Source organism: Pavona decussata, unplaced genomic scaffold (genome assembly GCF_977016875.1).
Source record: "Pavona decussata unplaced genomic scaffold, jaPavDecu1.1 SCAFFOLD_166, whole genome shotgun sequence".
NCBI classification, from domain to species: domain Eukaryota; kingdom Metazoa; phylum Cnidaria; class Anthozoa; order Scleractinia; family Agariciidae; genus Pavona; species Pavona decussata.
In genome coordinates, this window is record NW_028145577.1 from 282,855 (window position 1) to 306,107 (window position 23,253).

Here is a 23,253-nt window from a genome sequence, read left to right on the forward strand (position 1 = left end):
TTTCATTGATTCTAGCTACCATTAACTAACTAACTAACTCACTCACTCACTCACTCACTCACTCACTCACTCACTCACTCACTCACTCACTAACTAACTAATTACAATCGAAACCTCAGAGCTCTTTGCTCAATTGCATTTCGATTGACTTGTTATGAATCATAGCTTTACTGAATATAAAGTTTTTAGAAATCCGTACCTGTTTTCAAATATGAAAAGAAAAACAAAAACAAAAAACTCCGGACACAACAAGTCGAGACATACAATTGATATCAAGGTAGCTGTAAACGATACATACATGCTCAAGACTTGACTCCACTGTCTAAACTCTTCCACACTGCACTGATGCACTGTAGCTTGTTCGCGCTCACTGGTGGAACTCGTAGCATTCATGGATTGGATGTTTGGCTGCCTTGTCTCCTGAACAGAGACATTCAATCTACCAGCCTGGTTTCCAAATATGGGTGGCCTCTGTGATGAATGCCCAACACCAGTCTCCTGAATTCTGCTGTTTGTTCCATCTCTATTTTCCTGTCCATTTTGACCGTCAAGAGGAGGGATTAATCCGTCGGGCAGTTCAGTACTTTCCTCAGAAGGGTGACCCAATCTGATGGTCTCTGCATCAATTCCGTCACTAGGATGGTTCCGCCCGTTGTTTTGCCCGGCACCTGCCTGATTAAGTTGCCTTGGCCCATTGAACAGTTGATCACCTCCCAACGTAGAGTCGCTAGCCCCGTTGGCTCGCCCGCTGGTTTTATTAGCGCCTTCCTCACTAGACTGGCCTGGGTAACTCAACCCATTGGCGTGTGCAGCACCTTCCCCAGCTGGACGGCTCAACTCGTTGGACTGTCCAGCTCCTACCTCGGCAATGGGGGTCAACTTGTTGGTCTGTGCAGTACCTCGCTCGGGGAAGGTCAGTCGGTTGGCCTGTTCACTAGTAACGAGGGCGACTCCGTTAGTCTGTCCACCAGTAGCTCCCTCAGTAGGAAAGCCAAATTCGTTGATCTGTATTGTACTTTCCTCATTGGGGTGACTCAAACCATTGTCCTGCTCGGCTGCTCGGTCAGCAGCGTAGCTCAATCCATTGACCTGTCCGGCCCCTTCCACCGTAGGGTAACTCAATCCACTGGCCTCACTGATACCACTCTCCGTAAGATGGCTTGGTCTGATGGCTTGTTCTCCGTTTCCCTGTTTATAAAATAACACGTGCATATGTTAAGTGACTATGTTTTGAGCGGTCACGATATTGGGCATCTATTGACCATGTTACGAGAGGTCACGATATTGAATCAGGCCGATTACATGCAGCATATGGTTTAATTATCAATTGGCTTCTGAAGTTACAGACTTTTTATCACGAATTGAAGATACGTACCAAACGAGTAGTAATAGAATAGTAATGTATGCTAGGCCAATAGGGAATGTACCCTTGCCTAATATTTGTGCTTACCTCGAGCTCGCCATCAACTGAACAACTTGACTCGTTGTGCCTTCAGGAGAAAAAAATACCGTAAGCTTAATTAGGTCATATGCAACCTCATTCAAGCAACTTTTCCATTAGGTGTTACTTGTGCCATTCAAGGAGACAGTTTTCACTTTCTTTGCCTTACAAGGCCACACATATAGGAGCGCGTTTAGCCGTTTTGTTGGTATGCCAACAGTGTCATAATCCTTCATATTACGTGCCCAAATGAACACTATTATGCTGAATAACTTGGAATTTTCACTCCCAAACTTGAAGAAAAAAATGCCTACTTTTTTTCGCCTGTGCTTTAAGCAAATAAAGAATCTCAAGTAGTGTTACGTTACTGGGGAAGAAGTGCCGTGACGCTCAAAACGGCGTCATTACAATTCAAGGTCATATAAACATTTTAGATGTGACATGTACATGATGTGTATTATAATCAGAGATGGAACCTTTGGAGTGGAACGTTTAGATTGAAATCCCTGATTGACACATAATCAGAGGCATTGTCTGGAATACCAAATATGGAACATAACGTGACGTTGAAGTATAAAGCAATGTTAATGTTGCGTGTATGTTCCTTTGTATCAGATAGAAATATCATTTGGCAGAGGGTTGTTCCGTTACTTCTGAATAATCTCGATGGAAATCGTTGAAACTACAAGAGATCCGTCCGTTCGGATGTTTGTGAGCCATGGTCAAACTATGTGACAGAAAATTTGTTATACAATGTAGAAAGCAAAGCTTGCAAGTTTCGTATTATGGGATGGAAGAGTTGCTCTTTCCTTGTGTTTTTGCCTTCGCCACTTTCCCAGACCAGGATGTTTCGTAGCAAAATTTAAGAACTCGATGCTTCAGTACATAAGGATTACGAAGAGGAGGGACTTTAAAGCAATCATCTGCTAAAGGTATGTACATTGTATATACATGTTTGTATTATGAGTTCGACGTATCATAAAATGTCTTTTAGGTCAGTTTTCTTTAGTTCGCTCCCTTGGTGATGCTAACATCACCGTCACTTAAATAGTTCAGACATCGCAATGCTCTTTTACCAACTAGCCTTAATCAGGCAGAACGAAGTCCTTCAGTTATTTTCACCTTAGCTAAAAGTGTTTACTTCGTGACGTTTGTGTAATGAGGTCACTTGAGTGCGTTTGAAGTATATTAGTTCACTATTTTAACGTCAGATCCTTCAACTATAAACTTTCATAAAACATTTACCACTGAATACTCAGAAACTCGTCGTTTTCTCATCCAAAATGAATAAGCACGTGAGAATAATACAATAAACTAGAATAACATTTCATAAGCGTCACTTGTGAGTGTTTGTTTTTCGGCCAATTTTCCTTCCTGTGGAAAACGTTTAATTTGAAATGATTTTGAAGTGAAGCTGTCCTACCGTTTACAGTATATCTACACGTGTTTCCATAGCTTAAAAGATCTTCACATTCGAGGCAAAAGCACCGAGGAACAGTTGACAGGAACTGATTTGAAACGGATGAATGGTTTTCAGATAAAATAGTGTTGTTTTTATTTAATCTCTCTTATCTTTCTCACAAGTTATGATGTGTTGGAATGTTGGATAAAAATGCTGACACGAGATCCTGTCCAAAAAAAAGGTAAAAACAAAACAAAAAAAAAATGGTACTGAAAATTTTTCACAAGACGGATGTAGGAAATTTCTTTTGAACGGAATTCACCCCTAAATACACTGTCAAATTTCTACTTCTAGTGAAAAAATAAATAATAAATAAAATTCAATTAAAAAAAAATGTGAAATAATTATGCTCAAATTGAAGTACTCCTTCTCTCGTATCATGGCACCTACTAAACTTTTTCAGACGTTAATTAAATATCGTTTTTATTTCCATTTCAAGCGTAGAATTAAATGGTTAAATATTGAAACTGTTGGGTAAATATTGACCGGTAAAACTCGCTTCCTCTTTTTGCGTTCAAGCGAAGATTGACTTGTATAAGATCTTTGTTTACAAATAATTTCTAGAGTTTTCCATTCAGATAACGGAGCCAACACTGTGCACTGATAATATATGTGTTAGCCACTTATCTATCAGGCTACATGAGGTCGGCAAATACAGAATTAGAACTACGCTTTAATAAGGCTGAAACACTGAATAAAATGGACGAGGGACAAATTAAAAACTACAATTATGATTTGCCACATTTTCAAATGCTTCATTTTCCATATGATGATATGTTGGTCTTCGAACATAATTTTTTAAGTGAATATCGATTTGCAGCATTAGTTAAACATGGATAATTTTCCTAACTACTCTCAGTCGTACAAATAGCGTTTTCCGCTCTGATCTGACTCAAATACAGCTCAGATAAAGGAAACCATTTAACTTTAAGAACGTCTTTCAACTTAACACTGGTCAAGCAAAGTAGCGTTTTAAGGACAAAACTAATTATTTAAAAATGCATTTTTTCTTGTATACAATACAATACTTTATTGACACTACCCATAGGGGTTTTTCAGTGACAATTTGCAATAATAATCAAGAAATGAAAGTTAAAAAAAAAACTGTACATAAATAAATATTAAAAATGATAATTGATTTAAGTAATTAATAGCTTAAAACTGGTGACGGGGTAGCTCATCGTAAAAAGTCTTTTAGAAGATACATTCGCGCTATTTGTAATTTTTTTATCACTTTCCCCTGATGAAGGATGAATTTTTAGCCGAAACGTCGGGTTTTTAGAGCATTTGATTTTGTATACGTTTTTACATATTTTTAAGAAGAGAAAGGTTTTTTTTTTTTTTTTTTTTTTTTTAACTACGATGAATCCGCTTGGTTATAGATCCAATTTTGAAACGTTTTAAGCTTTAAGTGTTATGCGTCAAGTAAGTGTTACGTGTTAATGTTCTCGCTGGTTCGCTGGTAAAATTCCAAATATCAAACCACTTTGGTTTTGAAGTTATTAGGTGGGCTCTTCGATCTGGCCAAATTTCATTAAAATCGGTGAGAAGGCATGTATCACCGCTGCCTGGTCCTCTCATGGATACTTCCTGGGTTCGCGGGTGTCCTTTGGAAAAAAATTCGTACGCGCGCAAGTTTTAATAAACCTCTAACAAACTATATATCATTATAAAGTTTAATAAATGTAGTTTCCTATAAAAAAATATAATTTAGCGATTTTTTCCTTTTTTAAGTGCCGGGAGCCAGTAGAACCTCGAATCGACCGATGATCGTTCCATTGAATTGATCGGTTATCGAACGCCGCGCGAAGAACGAAATCGCTGCACAGTGTTATTCACAAGGCATCAATCAACAAAATGGTGTCAGGCTTTTATGAAATTCTTATTGGTTATTTAGATATCCACGTCTAAAGTTTGAGTAGCAAAAAATATTTGAGGCGTGTTGCGTAAACAGTCGCCACGGGAAAAATATTTTGAAAATCAAATCGTCTGGTTAAATTTCACGACAATCCGTCAAAACTACATACCCTATTAATTCGTTCGAAGTCGACATACTCTGCCAAAATTCAAGTACGAGTTTTCGCTCGATAAAGGTTTGCAAGAAAAACAAGCCTCCACAGGAGATTATGACACAGAATTTCGCGGAAAAAGTATTGCGTTGCAGACACGTCTTAGACTCCGCTGTTGTGATCGAGCGAGATGGGGAAAGTGGCGAAAGGAAAACGTAAAAATCAACCAGAAAAACGGGGGAAAACCAAGGCTAACGAAACCGATTCAAGCGCGTCAGCGGAGAGTTTGAGGAGTGCACTGATATCAGAGTTGAAATCTATTGGGTAGGTTGTTCGTTTTGATTGCGTGTAATGTAATTTACGCTTCAAGCTAAAGCGATTATTCATTTCGCATCAAAGGAAATTTATAATGAAAGGAAATCACATTTTTACTGTTATTTAGGTATGATGGTGATTTCTTCGTAAGAAATCTTCAAGATAGCGTGGAGCGGAGCAAAAAGCGAGAGAAAGGGCCACGCAGAACGCGCTATCTCCAGTATTTACACGTGGGCTCATGCGCTTCTGGTGAGTTCTATTTCATCGATCTAATTCTGCTGATTTTATGCCAATGTTTCATTACAAACGCGCAGTAAAGCGTTATTTGGTTTTATCTCGCTGCAGAAGAAAGAAATCGGCCCAGAGGATGAAGAATATAACATTAATTTTTAATATTTTTACATGACGCTTGCAAAGTTACCCTGCAGGACAATCGACCTCTGTGTACTTGATCCAATAACAGTGGGTAAATTTGAAGGCCGCTGCTCCAGTTCTTCGTGATCACCTTCGACAGAACCTTCAACGTCGACTAGAGTTTCTTGGTCGAACCAAGAGCCTTTGTTGATCACGTTTTCAATCTTCGCTGAAACCTATCTTTCCCTTTTTCTTAGGCCCTGGCTTCTTCCAGGATTTTATCCACAGGCTCTTTTCGTTTTTTGATGACTGTTCCATGTGGGAAACGCGAAGAATATAAAATTCGAAGTGAGAAATTTTCTGCAGGCGAGATGTAAACAAAATATGCTTATTTCTGAAATAAGAGCTCCCGGATGAAGCGTTTTGCCGCGAAAATTCCTCTGGGGCGTCTCGCACTAAGAAGATTATGACACCTTTTTTATTTATTTACTTTTATATGGAAATACGTTTTCCTAAATATCTCGCGCTTTTTTTAATATTTTTCAATTTTTTTTTCAGTAAATGTTAGATAAAATCCCCAAATTCTATTTGGTCGAAAAAAAATGTTTTTTCACTTTATCACCCTATCGAACCCAGGAAGTACCCTTAAGCGTTATGCGTTTTAAAGGCGGGGCTCTACCTGAATTTGAGTGACATTTGAAGAGGTTTGAAGAATGGATAGAAGAAAGAAAATGATTTTTGGAACACTAGCAGACAGTTGATAACCATGCAAGAGCACCCCAGGTTTCTAGTGGACTAACTTGGTGTCCGTATATTAATTATTAGCTACAAATTCTAATTTTAAAACATCGCTAAATCTTCAACATTTCTAAATTCTTTTAATGTTACCAATCCTTCAAGAAAAATTACTCCCTTCCAAATATACCTAAAAATCACCCAAAAATTCATAAAACACCCCAAAACATTGATTTGTGTAATGAATGGAGGGTTTTTGTATTGCTTGAAATGCGAACAAGATATTTCCATTTGACCAATTTTAAGCGCCGTGAAAACGGCTTTCAGGTGTATATCCGCGTTAAGTTAGAGTTATTGTTTTCGTTGGTAAGTTAGATTGAATCTAACCGCGAAATATCGGTCTGTAACAAAATTATGTCACACAGTTTAAACAAACTAATTAACCAAAACCAAATCTAGCCTTGATGAACTGGAAACGATGATGATATTTAAATATTTTCCAGCCAAACGTTTCAAGCACTTCGATCGTTTTTACAGACAGGATGGAAAGTTGTACCTTGTTTCCCGCGGTTGATGCAAGTCCTCTCTCCATTCTGAATGACTTTCGATGGCAGACGATAATTGACTTCTATCGAAATTCATGTTTAACAATGTTCTGTCTCTGAAAGTCAAAGGTTCTTCACTTTACAAACTGCTGCTCGGTGCTCTGGTTGTCGTGAAACTTTGTGCGAACGCGCGTACAAGCCAACAGACCATACAGGAAATATTTAATCCGTCATTATTTCAAATAATGACGGATTAAATATAGGTGGGTGCGAAGATAGTCTTTGTTCTTCCACCAATCGAAAGAGACCTTTTCAGCTTTTGTTTTGTTCTTATTTTCCTTTCCGATTTCATGTTCCAGCGCACTTGGGAAACGAAACTCCTGAGTGGCCGGAAGTTTAGGTTAAGTCGACATGGTTAGTTATCGTCTGCATAATTAAACATTAGAAATGATAGAAATGTCGTCCAATGGAGTCCGCAGGAGTCGCATCGTCTAATAGCCCGATGGACTTTCCAAGATGCTAATCAGAAAACAACGATTTGTTCAATAAGCCATGAAGTGAAACAAGCACACTAGACAAATCATCTACCTAGTTCTTGCTACGATGCGAAACAAGAGCGTTACCAATGTAAATACCTCTTTTTTTTTTTTTAATCCATGGGGCAAAACTAAGCCAGTATACACCTCGTTTATATACCTCGTTCTTTAAGCTACGTCGCGAAACAAGCACACTACAAAAGTTGTATATGTGTCATAATCATAGATGGATCCTGCTCTTCGCTGGCCAAGGACATTTCAACCATTGAAGTGGAACGTATTATAGATTGAAATCCCTGATTGACACATAACGAGAGGTATTGTTCAGAATACCAAAAATGGAACGTAACGTGACTTTCAAGCATCGAGCAATGTAATGTTGCGACGTTTGTTCCTTTGTAGAAGATGCAAATATCATTTGTTAACGGATATGTTCGGTTTCTTCTTCAAAATCTCGATCGAAATCGTTCAAACGACAAAACATTCATCGTTCGGATGCTGTCACTCATGCTCGAATTATAAACTTTACTGAAGTGAAAGAAAATTCGTGTATTTGGCTTAGGAATTTGCTTCAACATGTTGGAATCACACGTACACAAGTCGACAACCATACTGATGAACGACGTCGCGGCTTGTTATAGCAGTTGGACTTTTGAAACACTGTGAAAATCTACTGAATGGACAGTTAAGTAAGTCTGCGTAGTTGCCATTTCAGAGCTTGCAAGTTTCTTATTATGGGATGGTCGAGTTGCTCTTTCCTTGTGGTTTTGGGGTTTTGCTTTCATCTCTTTCCCGGACCAGGATATTTTAGCAGCATTCATTTATGAACTCGATGCTTCTGCACGTAAGGGTTATAAAGAGGAGGATTTTTTGAAGCAATCATCTGCAGCAAGTATTTACATTATATATTCATATTTGTATCATGAGTCCGACGTAACATGAAATGTCTTTTTGCTTTCGATAGTTCGCTTCTTTGTCTATACCAACATTACCGACACTTAAATAGTTCAGATAAAGCAATATTCTTTTACCTCTGAACTAGCCTTAATCAGCCACAGCGAAGTCCGTCAGCTATTTCACCTTAGCTATATGCAAGTGGATCATTAGCGCACAAAACTTTGTGGACGGAGAGAGTTTCGTCACTTCCGGTAATCATCCTTATTGTGCTTTTCTCCTTGACTACTAGCAATCAAAAGAGAGCTTTATCTTTTCCGGTAGTCGTTCTTTTTTGAGCTTTTCTCTTTGGCTAGCACCAACCAAAAGAGATCTTTGTGGAGAGAGAGAGCTTCAAGTTATCACTTCCGGTAATCGTCCATGTTGTGCTTTTCTCTTTGACTACTCACCAATCAAAAGAGAGCTTTATCACTTCCGGTAGTCGTCCTTGTTGAGTTTTCTCTTTGGCTACCACCAACCAAAAGAAAACTTTGCGGAGTCGTCATTTTCTCTTTGGATTTGATTTGATTTTTATAGATTGAAATCCCTGATTGACACATAACGAGATTCATTGTTTAGAATACCAAATATGGAACCTAACGTGACTTTCCAGCTTCAAGCAATGTAATGTTGCGATGTTTGTTCCTTTATAGGAGATGGAAATATCATTCGTTAACGGATATGGTGTTCGGTTTCTTCTTCAAAATCTCGATCAAAATCGTTGAAACGACAAAAATTCATCGTTTGGATGTTTGTTACTCATGCTCGAATTATAAACTTTACTGAAGTGAAAGAAAATTCGTGCATTTGCGTTTGGTTCTTAGGAAGTTTGCTTCAGCATGTCGGAATCATAAGTACACAAGTGGTCAACCATACTGATGAATGACGTCGCGGCTTGTTATAGCAGCTGGATTTTCGAAACACTGTGAAAATCTAATGAATGGAGATGCGCAAATTTCCTATCGACAGTTAAGTCTGCGAAGTTCTATTTCAGAGCTTGCAAATTTTCTTTCCTTGTTGTTTTGGGGTTTTGCCTTCGTCTCTTTTCCGGCCCAAGATGTTTTCGTAGCATTTATTTAAGAACTCGATGCTTCTGTACGTAAGGATTATAAAGAGGAGGAACTTTGAACCAATCATCTGCAGCAAGTATGTACATTGTATATTCATATTTGTATTATGAGTTCGACGTAACATAACATGTCTTTTAGGTCAGCTTTCGTTAGTTCGCTCCCTTAGTGATACCAACATCACCGACACTTAAATAGTTCAGACAATACAATGTTGTGTTACCAACTAGCCTCAATAAGGCACAGAATAGTCCGTCAGCTTTATATTTCACCTGAACTAAAAGTGCTTACTTTCTTTAAATCCAAAGCAGAACCACTGAAGAATAGTCAACAGGCTCTAATTTAAAACGAACGAATGTTGTTCGAATTTAAGAATGTTTATTTTGTTTAAGCTCTCAGGCCTGTCCGAAGTTAAGACGTATGTATTTGGAATCTCAGATAAAAACTGACTGACACGAAATACTGTGTAAAAAAAAAAAGGTAAAAAGGAGAAATGAGCTACGAAAATTTTTGATATCCACATAGAAGAAGACGGATTTGGTAGATTTTTGTTTTTCAATTGAATTCACCCATAACGTCACTGTCAAATTCCTACCACTATTGAAAGAAAATACACAAAATGTGAAATAATCATGCTCGAACTGAAGTACTCCTTCTCTCATATCATGGCACGTACTCAGTCTTTTCATGGGTAAATTGAAATCAATTTATTATCATTAAGTAGCATTGATGGTTATATATAATAACGGCTATTCTAATTTTAGCTGGTAAAGCTCGCTTCCTCTTAGTCGTGTTGATTTCAAGCGAAGATTATCTCGTACTGATCACACTGTATACAAATCATTTTCAGAGCTTTCCATTTAAGCGACGGCCACAACACTTGTCGGCATTGATAATATTTTTTTCCGAGCTACTTATTTATTAGGCCACCATGAGATCTCTAGCTGCTGGCTTCAGTTATTCGTTTTTATTCTGCAAATATAGAATTTGAAGCACCCTATAATACGATTAAAACACTGGATAAACTGAACGAGGGACATGAATTTAAACTTCAATTATGGTTTGCCACAATTTTAAATGCTCCATTTCCCATATCGGTTTTTTAACTGATTGTCGATATGCAGCTTTAATTGGATATTTGAAAACTTTCCTCCAACTTATGCAAATTATTAAACTAGCATTGACTCGACACTGGAATTAAAAACTACAATTATGGTTTGCGACAAATTTAAATGCTCCATTTTCTATATCATGCTATGTTCTCGAACATATTTAGTTTTTAAACTGAATGTTGATATGCAAAATTATTTGAATATTGAAAATTTTCCTTCAACTTATGCAAATTATTAAAACTCAGTAATGACTCGACATTAGCAAAAAGCGGTGTTTACTGATGTGACTGAAATGCGCCTGGACTCAGGACTTGAAAACGAGTAAAAGCTAAAGAAACTTTCTTTTCTCGGAGTGACTCCGAGAAAAGTCATGTAACTTTACACTGATCAAGAAAGGTAGAATGTTTCATTTTTCATGTAACTTGATACTTAGAACTGCTCATTAGCTATTCAAAAAAATGTCATTTCCGTAGGATTTTTGTGCAACTGAATGCTTTTGAATGTTCAATTACTACCACAAAATGTCAGAGCTAAAATGCTAGAACAATTCAGTTTTTTTTTGTGTGGGGTTTATATTTTAAATCCAGATCAAACTTTTCCTTTAAAATATAACCATTAAACAAGAAATATGAGTGATAGGAACCGACGTTTCGGTGCATCTTGCGCCATTATCAAGGTTACATAATTAATGATAAAAAGCGGTTTGTAAAAAGGCTAAGTTGAAGCGAATTTGCATAACATAGTGGCAAGCTAAATTACTTAAATACTTTAGCACGAAGAGAATCGGACTGCACATTCAATGTTGGTTTAAGCTCTTGAATATACATCATGAACAAATTTGACTGCCTTGTTAATGAAATGATGTATATTCAAGAGCTTAAACCAACATTGAATGTGCAGTCCGATTCTCTTCGTGCTAAAGTATTTAAGTAATTTAGCTTGCCACTATGTTATGCAAATTCGCTTCAACTTAGCCTTTTTACAAACCGCTTTTTATCATTAATTATGTAACCTTGATAATGGCGCAAGATGCACCGAAACGTCGGTTCCTATCACTCATATTTCTTGTTTCATGTATTTCTAAATCATTTCTTTTAATATAACCATCACATCGGTAATTCTAACTCATGGTTAATTCTAGCTCAAGCATGCTATGGTTCTGCTATATAATTGTCAAATTATCTGTGAATCCAGGAAACAGCGTTTTAAGTTTTCTGCTTTAAAGTGAATATGACACAAAAAACTTTTCTCGTTTTTTTAGGAGTTTGATGCGTGTACAAACCGAGTTTAAAAATGAAACTTAACTAGAATTTTTGAAAACCATTTTTTTTCGAGGCAAAAATACCCGCGTTTTCCTTTAAAAGTGTCGTCGGACTGGGACCCAATTTTCCACATAATGACGTCCCTCTACTTGACATTGTTCCGGGAGTTGTTGGGTAGCACTTACTGCGGAACTGCAGACCGTGGAACCGCGGAACCTGCGGAACCTAGAGACATGACTATTTTTTTTTTATTTTTTGCAACTTGCATACCAGGTATAAGGTTATAGCTGATTTCATTGCTCTGTATAGACCTGGAATTTTTTTACATGATTCGACAGGATGATTCGACGATCATGATTCGACCGAGAGGTTACCAAGCTCATCGATGAACTCGCAAAATCATGAAGGTTCTGCACGAAGACTTGACGTGACGGGTGATTTATCACCAATATTTGTACGGGAGCTCGATAAAGGAAACAGCCAATTTTCTTTTTACGAGTACCGCATTTGTTTCAAAAATCTGTAGATTGTATCGGCAACACCAGGTCTATACAGAGCAATGAAATCAGCTGTACCCTTATATCTGGTATGCAGGTTACAAAAAAAAAAAAAAGGTTCCGCAGGTTCCGCGGTTCCGTGGTGCTCCAAACCACGGTCACGGTAGTGATAAGGATAAATTATTAATGAGTTTGAGAAGAGACGAGCAGAGACATAACTCGGTTTAAACCCGGCGGTTAAACGAAGAGGGACGGCGTCACATTATCTTTGAACTTGCGAGAAGAGCTTTTAATTTTAATTAAAGTAAACACACGTTCTCAGATATCTTTGGTTCTTGCCATTTGTAGGTAATAACGGCAATAATTTCCATTCAAGAAGCCACATTGATTTGAAATTGATTGTCTCTTCTCGGCAACTGATCAGGATCTGTTTTCTAAACGTTAACTTCTACTAGATTAGCTGCAACAAAATTTTAAACAGATCACAACACTCGACACCGACAACAACTGCGGTCCGATATCGAAAGGTACTATCAAAATAATTAATCAACTAGTCGAGTTTAGAAATACTCACGCGGCGAAATTTATAAGCTAGCGAATCAGCTAGCGAATCCCTTTTTTTGCGTCACTTGTTTGTTTAAGTACTTATTTAACTTTTATTTTAGTCAATTCTGTTGTAAACACCAAATGTATTTGCATTTAGTAAAGTATAAACATATCTACCCGCCTCGACTAGCTTCAGCTATTTGCGGGTAGGTATATAAACACCTTGTAACTGTCTATTTTTAAAAAAGTGTTGTTGTTGTTGTTGTTGTATAATATCGTGTATTATTATATGGCTGGCTCCGCGAGCGGGCAAGATGAGTCAAATCCTGCGCTGTGATTGGCTACCCGACCGGGCAAGATTGAGCTATCTTGCCCGCTGGGGATTACCCGTTGCCCGTCCGCTTGGCGTCGAAAGTTTAATCCCAACAACAATGCAATCTTTTCTTCGATTTTCTCATTGTTTTGGGGGAAAAAGCTCACTAAAAAGTTCGGTAAACTCTCAACATTTACCTAGAGGAAAGGAAATTAAGAGAATGGAATCGTTCTGGTGTGGTGAAAATTTTGTTTCAGCTACAATGAATGAATGTGAGTTGAATCGGTGAGTTGCTCTGCCTGCAGTATTTTAGATAAAGTTGATTTTGTAAAACTTAGGCCCAGTTCAGACGCCGAACTTTTTATGAGTTGAACCTAATACCTCGAATTAACTACATGAAAAGTTGGGCGTCTGAATCAGTTGAGAACGGCTGTTTCAATTTGGAACGGCTCAGCCGTTCTTCCCGCCTGGCTCAGCCGGGAATTTCGGATTTGGAACGGCGCCGAACTGTTCATGAGCCGAACCTATTATGCATAAATTATTATAACGTATTTCAAATAAAAAAAAATTAAAATTAAACCAAAAAAAAAAAAAACGCTAACATTTCGATTGGTTTTGCTTCAAGTAAATTAAGTTCGGCTAATTAAGTTCGGCGTCTGAATCAAAAGGCGAGATTTTCGTGATTTGGGCCGACCTTAATTTGAATTACTGAGTTCGAATGAGTTCGGCTCATGGCTCGGCGTCTGAACTGGGCCTTATTGTCTCAAGTCGAGTGCCAAATTGATAAGTTCTCTAGGTTTGCAATGACCGTATTTGCGTAATGAAAGTTGCGTTAAGTGTTTAGAGCAGTTCAGAAAAGTATTTTTCTCAAGTTCGCCGAAGAAGCTCACATTTTTAATTTAGCCGCGTCTTGCTTGTTGTAAACAACAAAGTTTCGCCCAGTTTTCTGATTTACCCGCTCTTTTTTTTGGCTTATGTTTGCATATAATCTCAAAATCTATTGTTTCATTCAAGAATTAATGATTGGAAGCCGAAAACTGTGTATATATGTTTATTATTTACGCCACCGCGCGATCGGCTGAAAATGGCGAGTTTGCCGGATTCTATTCAAATCTTCCCGCTCTTGCGAAAATCTAAATTTTTCGTCCTCAATAATTGTATAGGGAGAGTTTCACGGTTCGGCGCATGTGCGAGCGATAACGTAAGCGCTGTAAAGCCAATTGTTCTTGGACCAATTAGAAGCGAGTACACAACACCGGCGGGATACGGCGGCGGGCAAGTCTTACAACTTGCTGGCATAAAAATAAAACTGACCGGCCAGTGTTTCGGTCACATTGCAGAAAGAAACAAAAGGCTGTCCATGTAAAACACATGGGGATTTTTGCAGCGCCGCGTTTTGCATGTCCCATGACATTCAAGAAATGCCAGAACTTATGAATTTATGCGAACGTATGCGGTTTTATTTTAGTACAATGTCGATATCTCGCGGCATCGACCTTTTTTTTTTACGCGCGGTTCGAAAAGCCGAGAAGCTCCCTCAAACTTACGTACTTAAATCCAGTATTTCATCAGCATTCAGTGATAACCTTACTATAGTGTGTTCGTTCGATAGCCTGATTTTATTAGACCAGCGAGAAGGCGAAGAACGAGAAATCCGCAAGCTTCGAATTCAAGAAGCGAAGCGACCGTTTAGTAACAACAACACTGAGTGTCCTTCCGAGATGCTGGAATGCATTTGAGAAACCTCTGCCATGGTGGCAATCAAAACTGCGTTTGCCATTCGCAATGACCATAATTTGATAGATAAATGAATACCCTACAATAGATTTCGTAGTTTGTCGCAAATCTTTTGGGTTTTTTTCTCCTGCCCGCTATTCGAGCCCGCTAATAGACGACTACAACTATTGATCACATATTTATTCGACTCGCGTCTTAGCGTTGTACATTTTTTTCCATCCAAAGCAAAACACCGATGTTTGATGCGGTTTGTCCGTCGAATTCTCCGTTTTTGACAGTTGACTTCCATACGAAGAAACAGTACGATTGAAATCTTGAAATCCTTGCGAGTTCATCGAAAGCCAGTTGGTGACCTTTGCCATTTCCAGCAAAAGCAGATGTGCCGCGAAATCGTTGTCTATTTTAAACAGACTTATCCCTTTACCAATTTTCCACGTTTGGTGGAAATATCTTGTTAACCACACAGGATTTCAAAATCCACTCCACTCTGTCCGCTTTAACTTCTGTGCTTCCGGAGAGTGCACAGAACGTCTCGTCGCCGGTCGGCCGCGACGTCTCCTTTGACGATCCATCGACAAAAATGTCGTTTTCGGATGCTAAAACACTTTTAACCTTACAAAAATCGAACTTATATTTACAACAGGAAACAAACATTATAAAAAGTGAAGAACGAAGAGAGAATGATCCAAATTCGGGTACGATTTCAACAGATTGTTCCACCACAAGCTCGCATCGAATTTAGTGTCGACCCGTACAATTTATTTATTTGCGCTTGACCGTGAACATCGGCCTTTAAGCCATTTTAAAGTTAGAGCCCTAAGATAATTTAGGATTCCTTGTTTTCCACGATTACATGCTAATCCAAAAATGCACTGAAAATAAATCTTGCACCGGCCGGCTATGAAGTATTTCTTTCCGAGCAGAGCAGTTTCATGTCCTGTTCTGTTTTGTTGTTGTAGTTTTAACTTGAAGGTAAAGCCATATAATAAATCCTTTATTGACCAAGCTTGTTCGGTCAAGATGGCTGGATATTGGCCTCGTTCTTTTTTCGCGTTTTTATGGACCTCGACTTCGTTGGTCCATTAAAACGCAAAAAAAAAAAAAAACGAGGCCAATATCCAGCCATCTTGACCGAACCGGCTTGGTCAATAACGCATATTTATTTACACTGCCAGAAGACCACGCGCTTATGAGGCTTATCGTGCGTTGCATCATCATGAATTACTTGTCCTATTTTTTGAATAATATAATATATTGGCCTTCCACTTGATTAATATCTCACACTGAGACGGATCCCTAAAAACTACGAGTGCCGTTTTAAGCTACAGCAGAAGCTTTAAGCCGAAAAAAACCGAATGTTTGAATAGCAGACTAGGAGACTTTGCGTTAACTACTATTACTTTGACGCCTTTATCCCAAACTGCTGGTTCTGGAGAAGCTTGGTCATTTTTCCTCCGTATTAAAGTAAGAAATCCTTACTTATTACGCGCTCTACCTACAAACGGAACGACTGCATACTATGCGAAGTGGCTTTGTCAGCATTTTGCTCCCCCGCCATTTGTGGGGATGCACAATCTGCGAGACAAACACGCGAGACACAAACAATTACTCATACCCAGTTCTCCTTTCCTGTTCTTTTGCGGCGAGAATACGGAAATTTAGTCGGAAGTTTGCAAATTTTAGTCACAAAACTAAACAACCGCATTACAATTAGTAAATAACTTGACTTACGCTTGATATGTTTTGGCCACGCGCGGCTGCGGCACTTTTTGGAGTCAATATAGCGCAACGGAATATGACGGCGATTGGAAAACTTCAAGTTTTAAGTTTTGATCGCTTTTGTATATATAAAACCTTGAAAAAGAGAATTTTGTTTTGTCATATACAATTTAAATCTCTCGTTTGAAATTTAGAGCGAAATCTCGGTCCATATTAAAATTATGCCACACGCTTTAATACACATAAGACTAACCAAAACCAAATCTAGCTTTGATTAACTGGAAACGATGATGATATTTACACTTCTCCCAGCAAAAGGTTTTAAACACTTTGATCGATTCTACAGTTGCAAGTTGTACCTTATTTCCTGCGATAGATTCAAGTCCTCTCTCCATGGTGAATGACGTGCGTTGAAAAAAGACAATTGACTTCCATCAAAGTTCATGTTTAAGGATGTTTTGTCTCTTACAGTCAAAGATTCGATATGTTACGAGCTGCAGATACGACAACACCTTTATGGTTGACCTGCTGCATACGTGTTGCAGCGGATTTTTTATGCCAATCATGATATGTTTGTTTTGAGGAAGTTGGGTTTTACGCTCGTCTGCGTGTGTAGCCTTTGTTCTTCTACCAATCAAAAAAGCGAACGGAATGAAGGGGAGGTATTCTGTTTCATGCGCGACAAATTTCCGGCATGCATGATCTAAGAACAAACCTGCGTGATAATCAGTTCGAAAGGTTTCATGCTTTCGGTGTCAGGTCCACCCTACCCCTCCCCCTCTCCCACCAACCTCAAGAAGGGTATCAAATGGCCCTATTCAATTTAAAATGCTCGCAAAATTTGGTCTTTGCTCGAATTGCTCGCAAAAATTACACGGGTGCTCGCTTGCTCGTGCTCGCAAAATTTTTGCAACTGTTCGCATGCTTGCATTCTCGTTAACATGTGCTCGATTGCTCGAAATTTCGTTGTTAATTTTGCTTTGTAGTTTTTTTATACATATATAAACGATAAATCAGTTATGATTAGAAAGAGATGGAAAAATTTAGTTCGCAGGCTGTGGATCTAATAGATCTGGAGAACTCTTGGCGTTCTTGAGCGTCCACCGTATCCTGACTGACTCACTTGAAGCTACGTGACGTAATTTGACATCAAGCAGTGAAATACTGGGACTGGTTGAACTTGCACCTATTGTTCTGTTTTGGAGGTGTCAGCCAGATTATTAGCTATTAGTTGGCGGGAAACAACGTCTCCTATTAATAAAAGAGAGATTCCGGCTAGCGGAAAATTTACGACTGATCGAGGTACTCGAAGTGCTCGCTGCCCGCCATCTGTATTTTCGAAAGTGCTCGCTGCTCGCAAGAAAAATGTTTACAACTACTCGTGCTCGCAAAAATAAACACACTGCTCGCATGCTCGCAAAGACCATTCGATACCCCTCTCAAGTATGAAGGTAGATCCTGGACAAAATGTTCGACTCGTCGTTTCGTTATGGCGTTTCATCGTTTCAGCACGCCGATACTTCTAGTCGAGTCGTTGTTTTCCGAGTTCGACTCGTCAAATTGCCAGTTCGACTCGGCGTTCTAGGAAGTCGACTCATCGCTTCGTGAGTTCTTCTCGTCATCTTGTCAGTTCGACTCGTCGTTTTACGAGTTCGACCCATCACTGACCACATCGGTTCGTCGTCCTTTGTCTTTTTGCCGTTTCGTCGTTTCGTTATGGCGTTTCATCGTTTCGTTATGTCGTTTCGTCGTTTCGACTCGTCCACTCAGAGAGGCTATAATTCGACGTACATTACATAATGTGTTTTCCATTTTCCCGCGGTTTTGGTCCTCGCCATGTGAGATCCGAAACCGACTCGTTGAGAGATGGAGGAGTTGCGGGGAATTTTGCAAAACGCCATAAGTAAAATCGAAGATATATCGTCTCCACCAAATGAAAGAGACAACAATCAGGTCAATCAACAGCCAACAAGCTCGATTTCAAGAGCAGAAGCGTATTGGAGGTGAGCCGATGATAATAATATTCAACACGCTATAAAAGCGTTCTTCAAGGAAACGTTTGTGTGCATGTATTTATATTAGTTCCTAGGTGATCGGTTTTTATATGGGGTTCTGTACTCCTTTACAGACTATCCTTTGGCGTTTTAACCATAGATTGTAATAAATGAATGAATGAATGAATGAATGAATGAATGAATGAATGAATGAATGAATGAATGAATGAATGAATGAATGAATGAATGAATGAATGAATGAATGAATGAATGAATGAATGAATGAATGAATGAATGAATAATGTAGCTCGCCTATTTGCAAATAATCTTTATATTTGTTGTTGATGGCAAAATCATTTGAGTCGCTATTTTTGGAAGACACAGACTGAAAGAATGATGTTTAGTACCTAAGAGCCCAAAATATTTTACGCTTTTCATTCTAGACAGAGTTAGTATTCTGAAAGCTGTAATGTAATGTCAAGCTTACATTCACACAGGCTTATTGAGTTGTCCTATCTACTTTGTTCAAAGCTGAAGGGGTATAGGTCGCCATGACTTTGAAATAGCACTAAACAGTGGTTTGTTGTTAGTCTTGATGAATGCACTAAGCATATTTTGTGCTTGAACGAAAGTTTTGTTTTTCTGTGTAACACGTTAATTAATGACAGCCAGATTTTTGAGAAAGAGACCCTTTCTGCAGGTCAAATATGATAGGACTGGTAAGGACAGTGAATTAAGCTTGGAAGACCCAGCTTCAAAAGCAAAGCATTTTTACCTAGTAGGGCACTAAGCCTCCTTTGGCTGTTGTATTGTTCTTATGCATCAGTCGATGGAAACTTTGACAGTCTCTTTTTGTTCTAAAATGGTAGTAGTCTAATGTGAATTACCAGAAATTATCAATACCCTCCCTGTGTAGGATCATTGGAAATGATTTCCCAGAGTTGGGTGGTGGTGCAGGAAGTGGGACTAAACTCTTGATAATGTATGAACCCAAACTGGAATTTCCAGAGGGGAAGAGAAGCTGAAACCAAAAACCCCTTTTTGGGGTGTTTGGATATCTTCTGGAACAGGGTATTTGAGCAAAGCCACAAACTTCAATATTGTTATATTAAGGCAAAGAAAAATGGCTAAAGGTGCAAGCAATTAAAAAACTCGGCAATGAGCACCAGCTGGAATGTCTTGGTTTGACACAGCCAGGAGAGGGGTGGGCTGGGGTTTGCATTGACTGATGCATTATTGTTACTAGTGTGTTAATTCTAAGCATGGAGTATTCTGAAAGAGTGACTATATTGTTAAAATCTCAGTTACACCAGTAGTAATATCTCAAACTGTGCTTTCTTCAGGGCAGCTTTCCCACAGTACAGGTCAGCCTCTCATGGCCCACAACCCAAAAAAAGGAAAAAAGGCCCAACATTTGTCCCCATTGTGATAAAGGACACCTGGACCCACGACTTTATTCTCCTGCACTCCCCAAACACAAACAAAACACCATCACTGGCTGAGTCTCATACTTTAACTCTTGCTGGTCTGGGTAAGAAGAAAATTGTATTTCCAGACAAGCGAGGGGACTTTCTGAAATTAAGAGCTACATTGGAAAAAGAGTATCCTAAACTGACATCCCAGCGAGGAGCATTAATGAGCTCCTACGTGCAGATAGAGGTGGACCATTAAGGCCCCTTGTACCAATTCCAATGGAACAACATGGTGGATACAGCATTCCATATGTAAAAGATGTGGTCTCAAGCACAGCAGCAATTTACATCAGGCCTATGCAAAGTAAACTTGATCTGGAGAGATTGGTCCAACCCTCTATGTGTGATGAGCAAGTCAAGACACAATGTGTCAACTGCGAAAGAGACATTCCCATTCAGAGTATTAAAGAACACTTTAATACATGTCCTGGGGGGAGTAGTGGAGGGAGCAGCAGTCACAGCATTCAAGGGGGTGGCAATCTCTGGACCAGTAGCCGAGGAATGAGACGCCAAGGAATGAGCAGCCAAGGAGCAAGCAGCCAAGGAGCAAGCAGCCAAGGAGCAAGCAGCCAAGGAGCGAGCAGCCAAGGACCAAGCAGCCAAGGAGGGAGCAGCCAAGGACCAAGCAGCCAAGGAGCAAGCGGCCAAGGAGCAAGCGGCCAAGGAGCAAGCAGCCAAGGAGCAAGCGGCCAAGGAGCGAGCAGCCAAGGAGCAAGCCGCCAAGGAGCGAGCAGCCAGGGGGAAAGCAGCACAGGAGTGACAGGTTTCTCTTCTCAGATATGTAACACAGACGGAGAGGCAAGGTTGTGGGTAGATCAACTGTCTGAAATGTTTCCAGATTCCCCCAAAGGCAAGATCGAACTTGCTGTTCAGAGGTCAGCGACCCTTGAAGAAGCTGCAGATCATGTGTGTGAGTTCCTGGAAGAAATGGGCATGGTCACAAGTGCACCTGAAACATGCACTAATGAGACATTGTACTTTGCATCTACTGAAAGTGCGGTTGAAAGCCTTATGGCCAATGTCAAGACAGATGATTACAGCCTTACTGTCGACAGAGATGAAGTTTGGAGAGGAGCGCTGATATTTTACAAGAAAGCGTTAACTAACAGTGACAAATTAAGGAACAATCTAACCATTTCCTTCAAAGGAGAGAATGGTTTAGATGCAGGTGCCATTAGAGCTGAGGTTTTTGAAATGTTGTTGAAAGAAATTCAACAACGGCTGTTTGAGGGTTCAGAGTGGTCTTTGCTTCCTGTGAAAGACAGCTCCAAAGGCCTACTGTTTCAGCTTGCTGGAATTATTGTGAGCCACTCCATTGCTCAAGGTGGTCCCAGTTTTAGTGCTTTATGTCCAGCAATCTACTTCTACTTAGCAGATGCAAACCCGCTGTATGTACTCTCTCAACTTAGAAGACAAGATATCCCGCTCAATGCAGGTACTTTATCGTACTAGTACTATGGTTTTTGTTAAATTTATGGTCACAAGAAAATTGAGATGTACATAATTCTGAATACTTCATATAGGGGGGAGGCAGGTCTATAGAGAGAGGGGGGGGGGGGGGCACTATTAAAAAATTATACTTCCAAACAAGGGGCTTGTTAGAGAGAGGGCTTAGGGATGGACCATTTAAGCAATAGAGCACTTTTTCCATGTTTACATAGCCTCATCTAAACACAAGGAGGGTTGGGAGAATTTGAGACAGTTTGCATAACTTTCGAAAGTACGCACTAATCTAAAACCTCACAACCGTGTTTACATACTCTCATCTAAACACAGCTATCGACTAATGAGAGCATGTGTAGTAGCTCACTTATTCTATGTTTTTTGGCAATTACCATAGAAAAAATTCCAGCACAACTTAACCGAAAAAAATAATTTTTTGCTCAGAAAAATTGCCCTCTCCCCCTCTCTTTCTCAAAAATAATGGTCTGTCCTTCAATAGAGCTTTGACAGTAATAGAATCAAAGGGCAAGTGAATTGTTTCTTGCGCATGTTGTTTCCTGTCCTAATCCATATGGCATAATTCTAATGTCACAATGGAACAATTCTGACAGGTTATTTTTTTTCTTTTAAATTCAAGGAACTGCTGTGCTACATGAATTGTTAGATAAGTTGCAGGAAGGAGATGTTGATGAAGTCCTTGACAGCCATCCCTCCTCAGAGTCCTTCTGGTCAGTGATAAACGCCTCCCACTGGCCAATAACCAAGAAGATAACTAACCAGAATGCGGCACATCTAGTACAAAATCTACTGGAAAGTGAGATCATCCTGTCCCGCAAGTTTGAGATTGATTCATTTGCCAAAGGTCTTAAGATGTTTGAGTTCCTAGATGTGATCAAAAACAACAAGGAAGTCTGCTTTAAGCTGCTTTGTAATTCTATTGAGCAAACCCTCACTCCCACTGGATTTCAGAATCTCTTTGATGCCAGTGTAGAAAGGCCTTCCGACTTCGCTCAGCAACGTTCCTATGACTGGTTCATCGAGTATGTAAGTAATGCTGGTGAGGAGAAACTCAAATGTCTGCTGCAGTTCATTACTGGCTTCAAATCAATTCCACCTCGTGGTCTCCCTCACAACATTGTGCTTAGATATCTTCCTGATGATGATGAGAAAGCTTCCTTGCCATCAGCAACAGCATGCCTGGCAATATTACAGCTCCCAACAATTCATTCCACTGAGAATAAGTTTAATCAAAGCTTGGATATCGCTTTACAGTTTGAAAGCCAGGGATTTGCTACTATTTAGCAACTTTGTACCCCAAAGCTAAGAAAATACCAGTGAACTGCAGTTTTCTGAAAATGTTTCATGTTGGCTGTATGGATTTGTAGTTGTTCTCTTGTTTGTTTTGTTTTGTTGCATAACATAGAACTTATCAAGGTATAATTTAAAAGAATTGCTACTCCCAGACTGAGAGGCTAAAGGCTGGTTTTCAATAGTGATGGAGTTATGGTCAAAGTTGTAATCAGAGGCTTTGTCCTCCACAGCAACATGCTTTCGTGAAAATCAAACCAATGGAATCTTAAATTGAGCTTATGACTCCGCTTATGACTCTGACTTTCGATCGCTTTTTCGACTCAGACTACAACTCTGACTCCGCCTCTGGTCAAAACCAGCCTTAAACAATTTTGCATAGTTGTGGTTATCAATGGTGTAAAAGAAGATGATTATTAATTTCAAAGTTGATGTTTTTGACAACATTTAAGT

At 39.3% G+C, this 23,253-nt stretch overlaps 2 protein-coding genes across 3 annotated transcripts in view; both read right to left on the minus strand.

Annotated features, from left to right (window-relative positions):
- Nucleotides 1-17,048, minus strand: part of LOC146464258 (uncharacterized) — a 41,612-nt gene extending 24,564 nt beyond the window's left edge. The window contains exon 1 of the mRNA XM_085130028.1: nucleotides 16,943-17,048. Coding sequence (XP_084986154.1) covers nucleotides 16,943-17,028 — 86 coding nt within the window. The 5' untranslated portion in view covers nucleotides 17,029-17,048. The remainder of the gene's footprint in view (nucleotides 1-16,942) is intronic.
- Nucleotides 1-23,253, minus strand: part of LOC146464260 (uncharacterized) — an 81,861-nt gene that overhangs the window by 1,952 nt on the left and 56,656 nt on the right. For both annotated transcript variants that reach the window (XM_085130031.1, XM_085130030.1), the window contains exon 3: nucleotides 299-1,188. In XM_085130031.1, coding sequence (XP_084986157.1) covers nucleotides 299-1,188 — 890 coding nt within the window. The remainder of the gene's footprint in view (nucleotides 1-298; nucleotides 1,189-23,253) is intronic.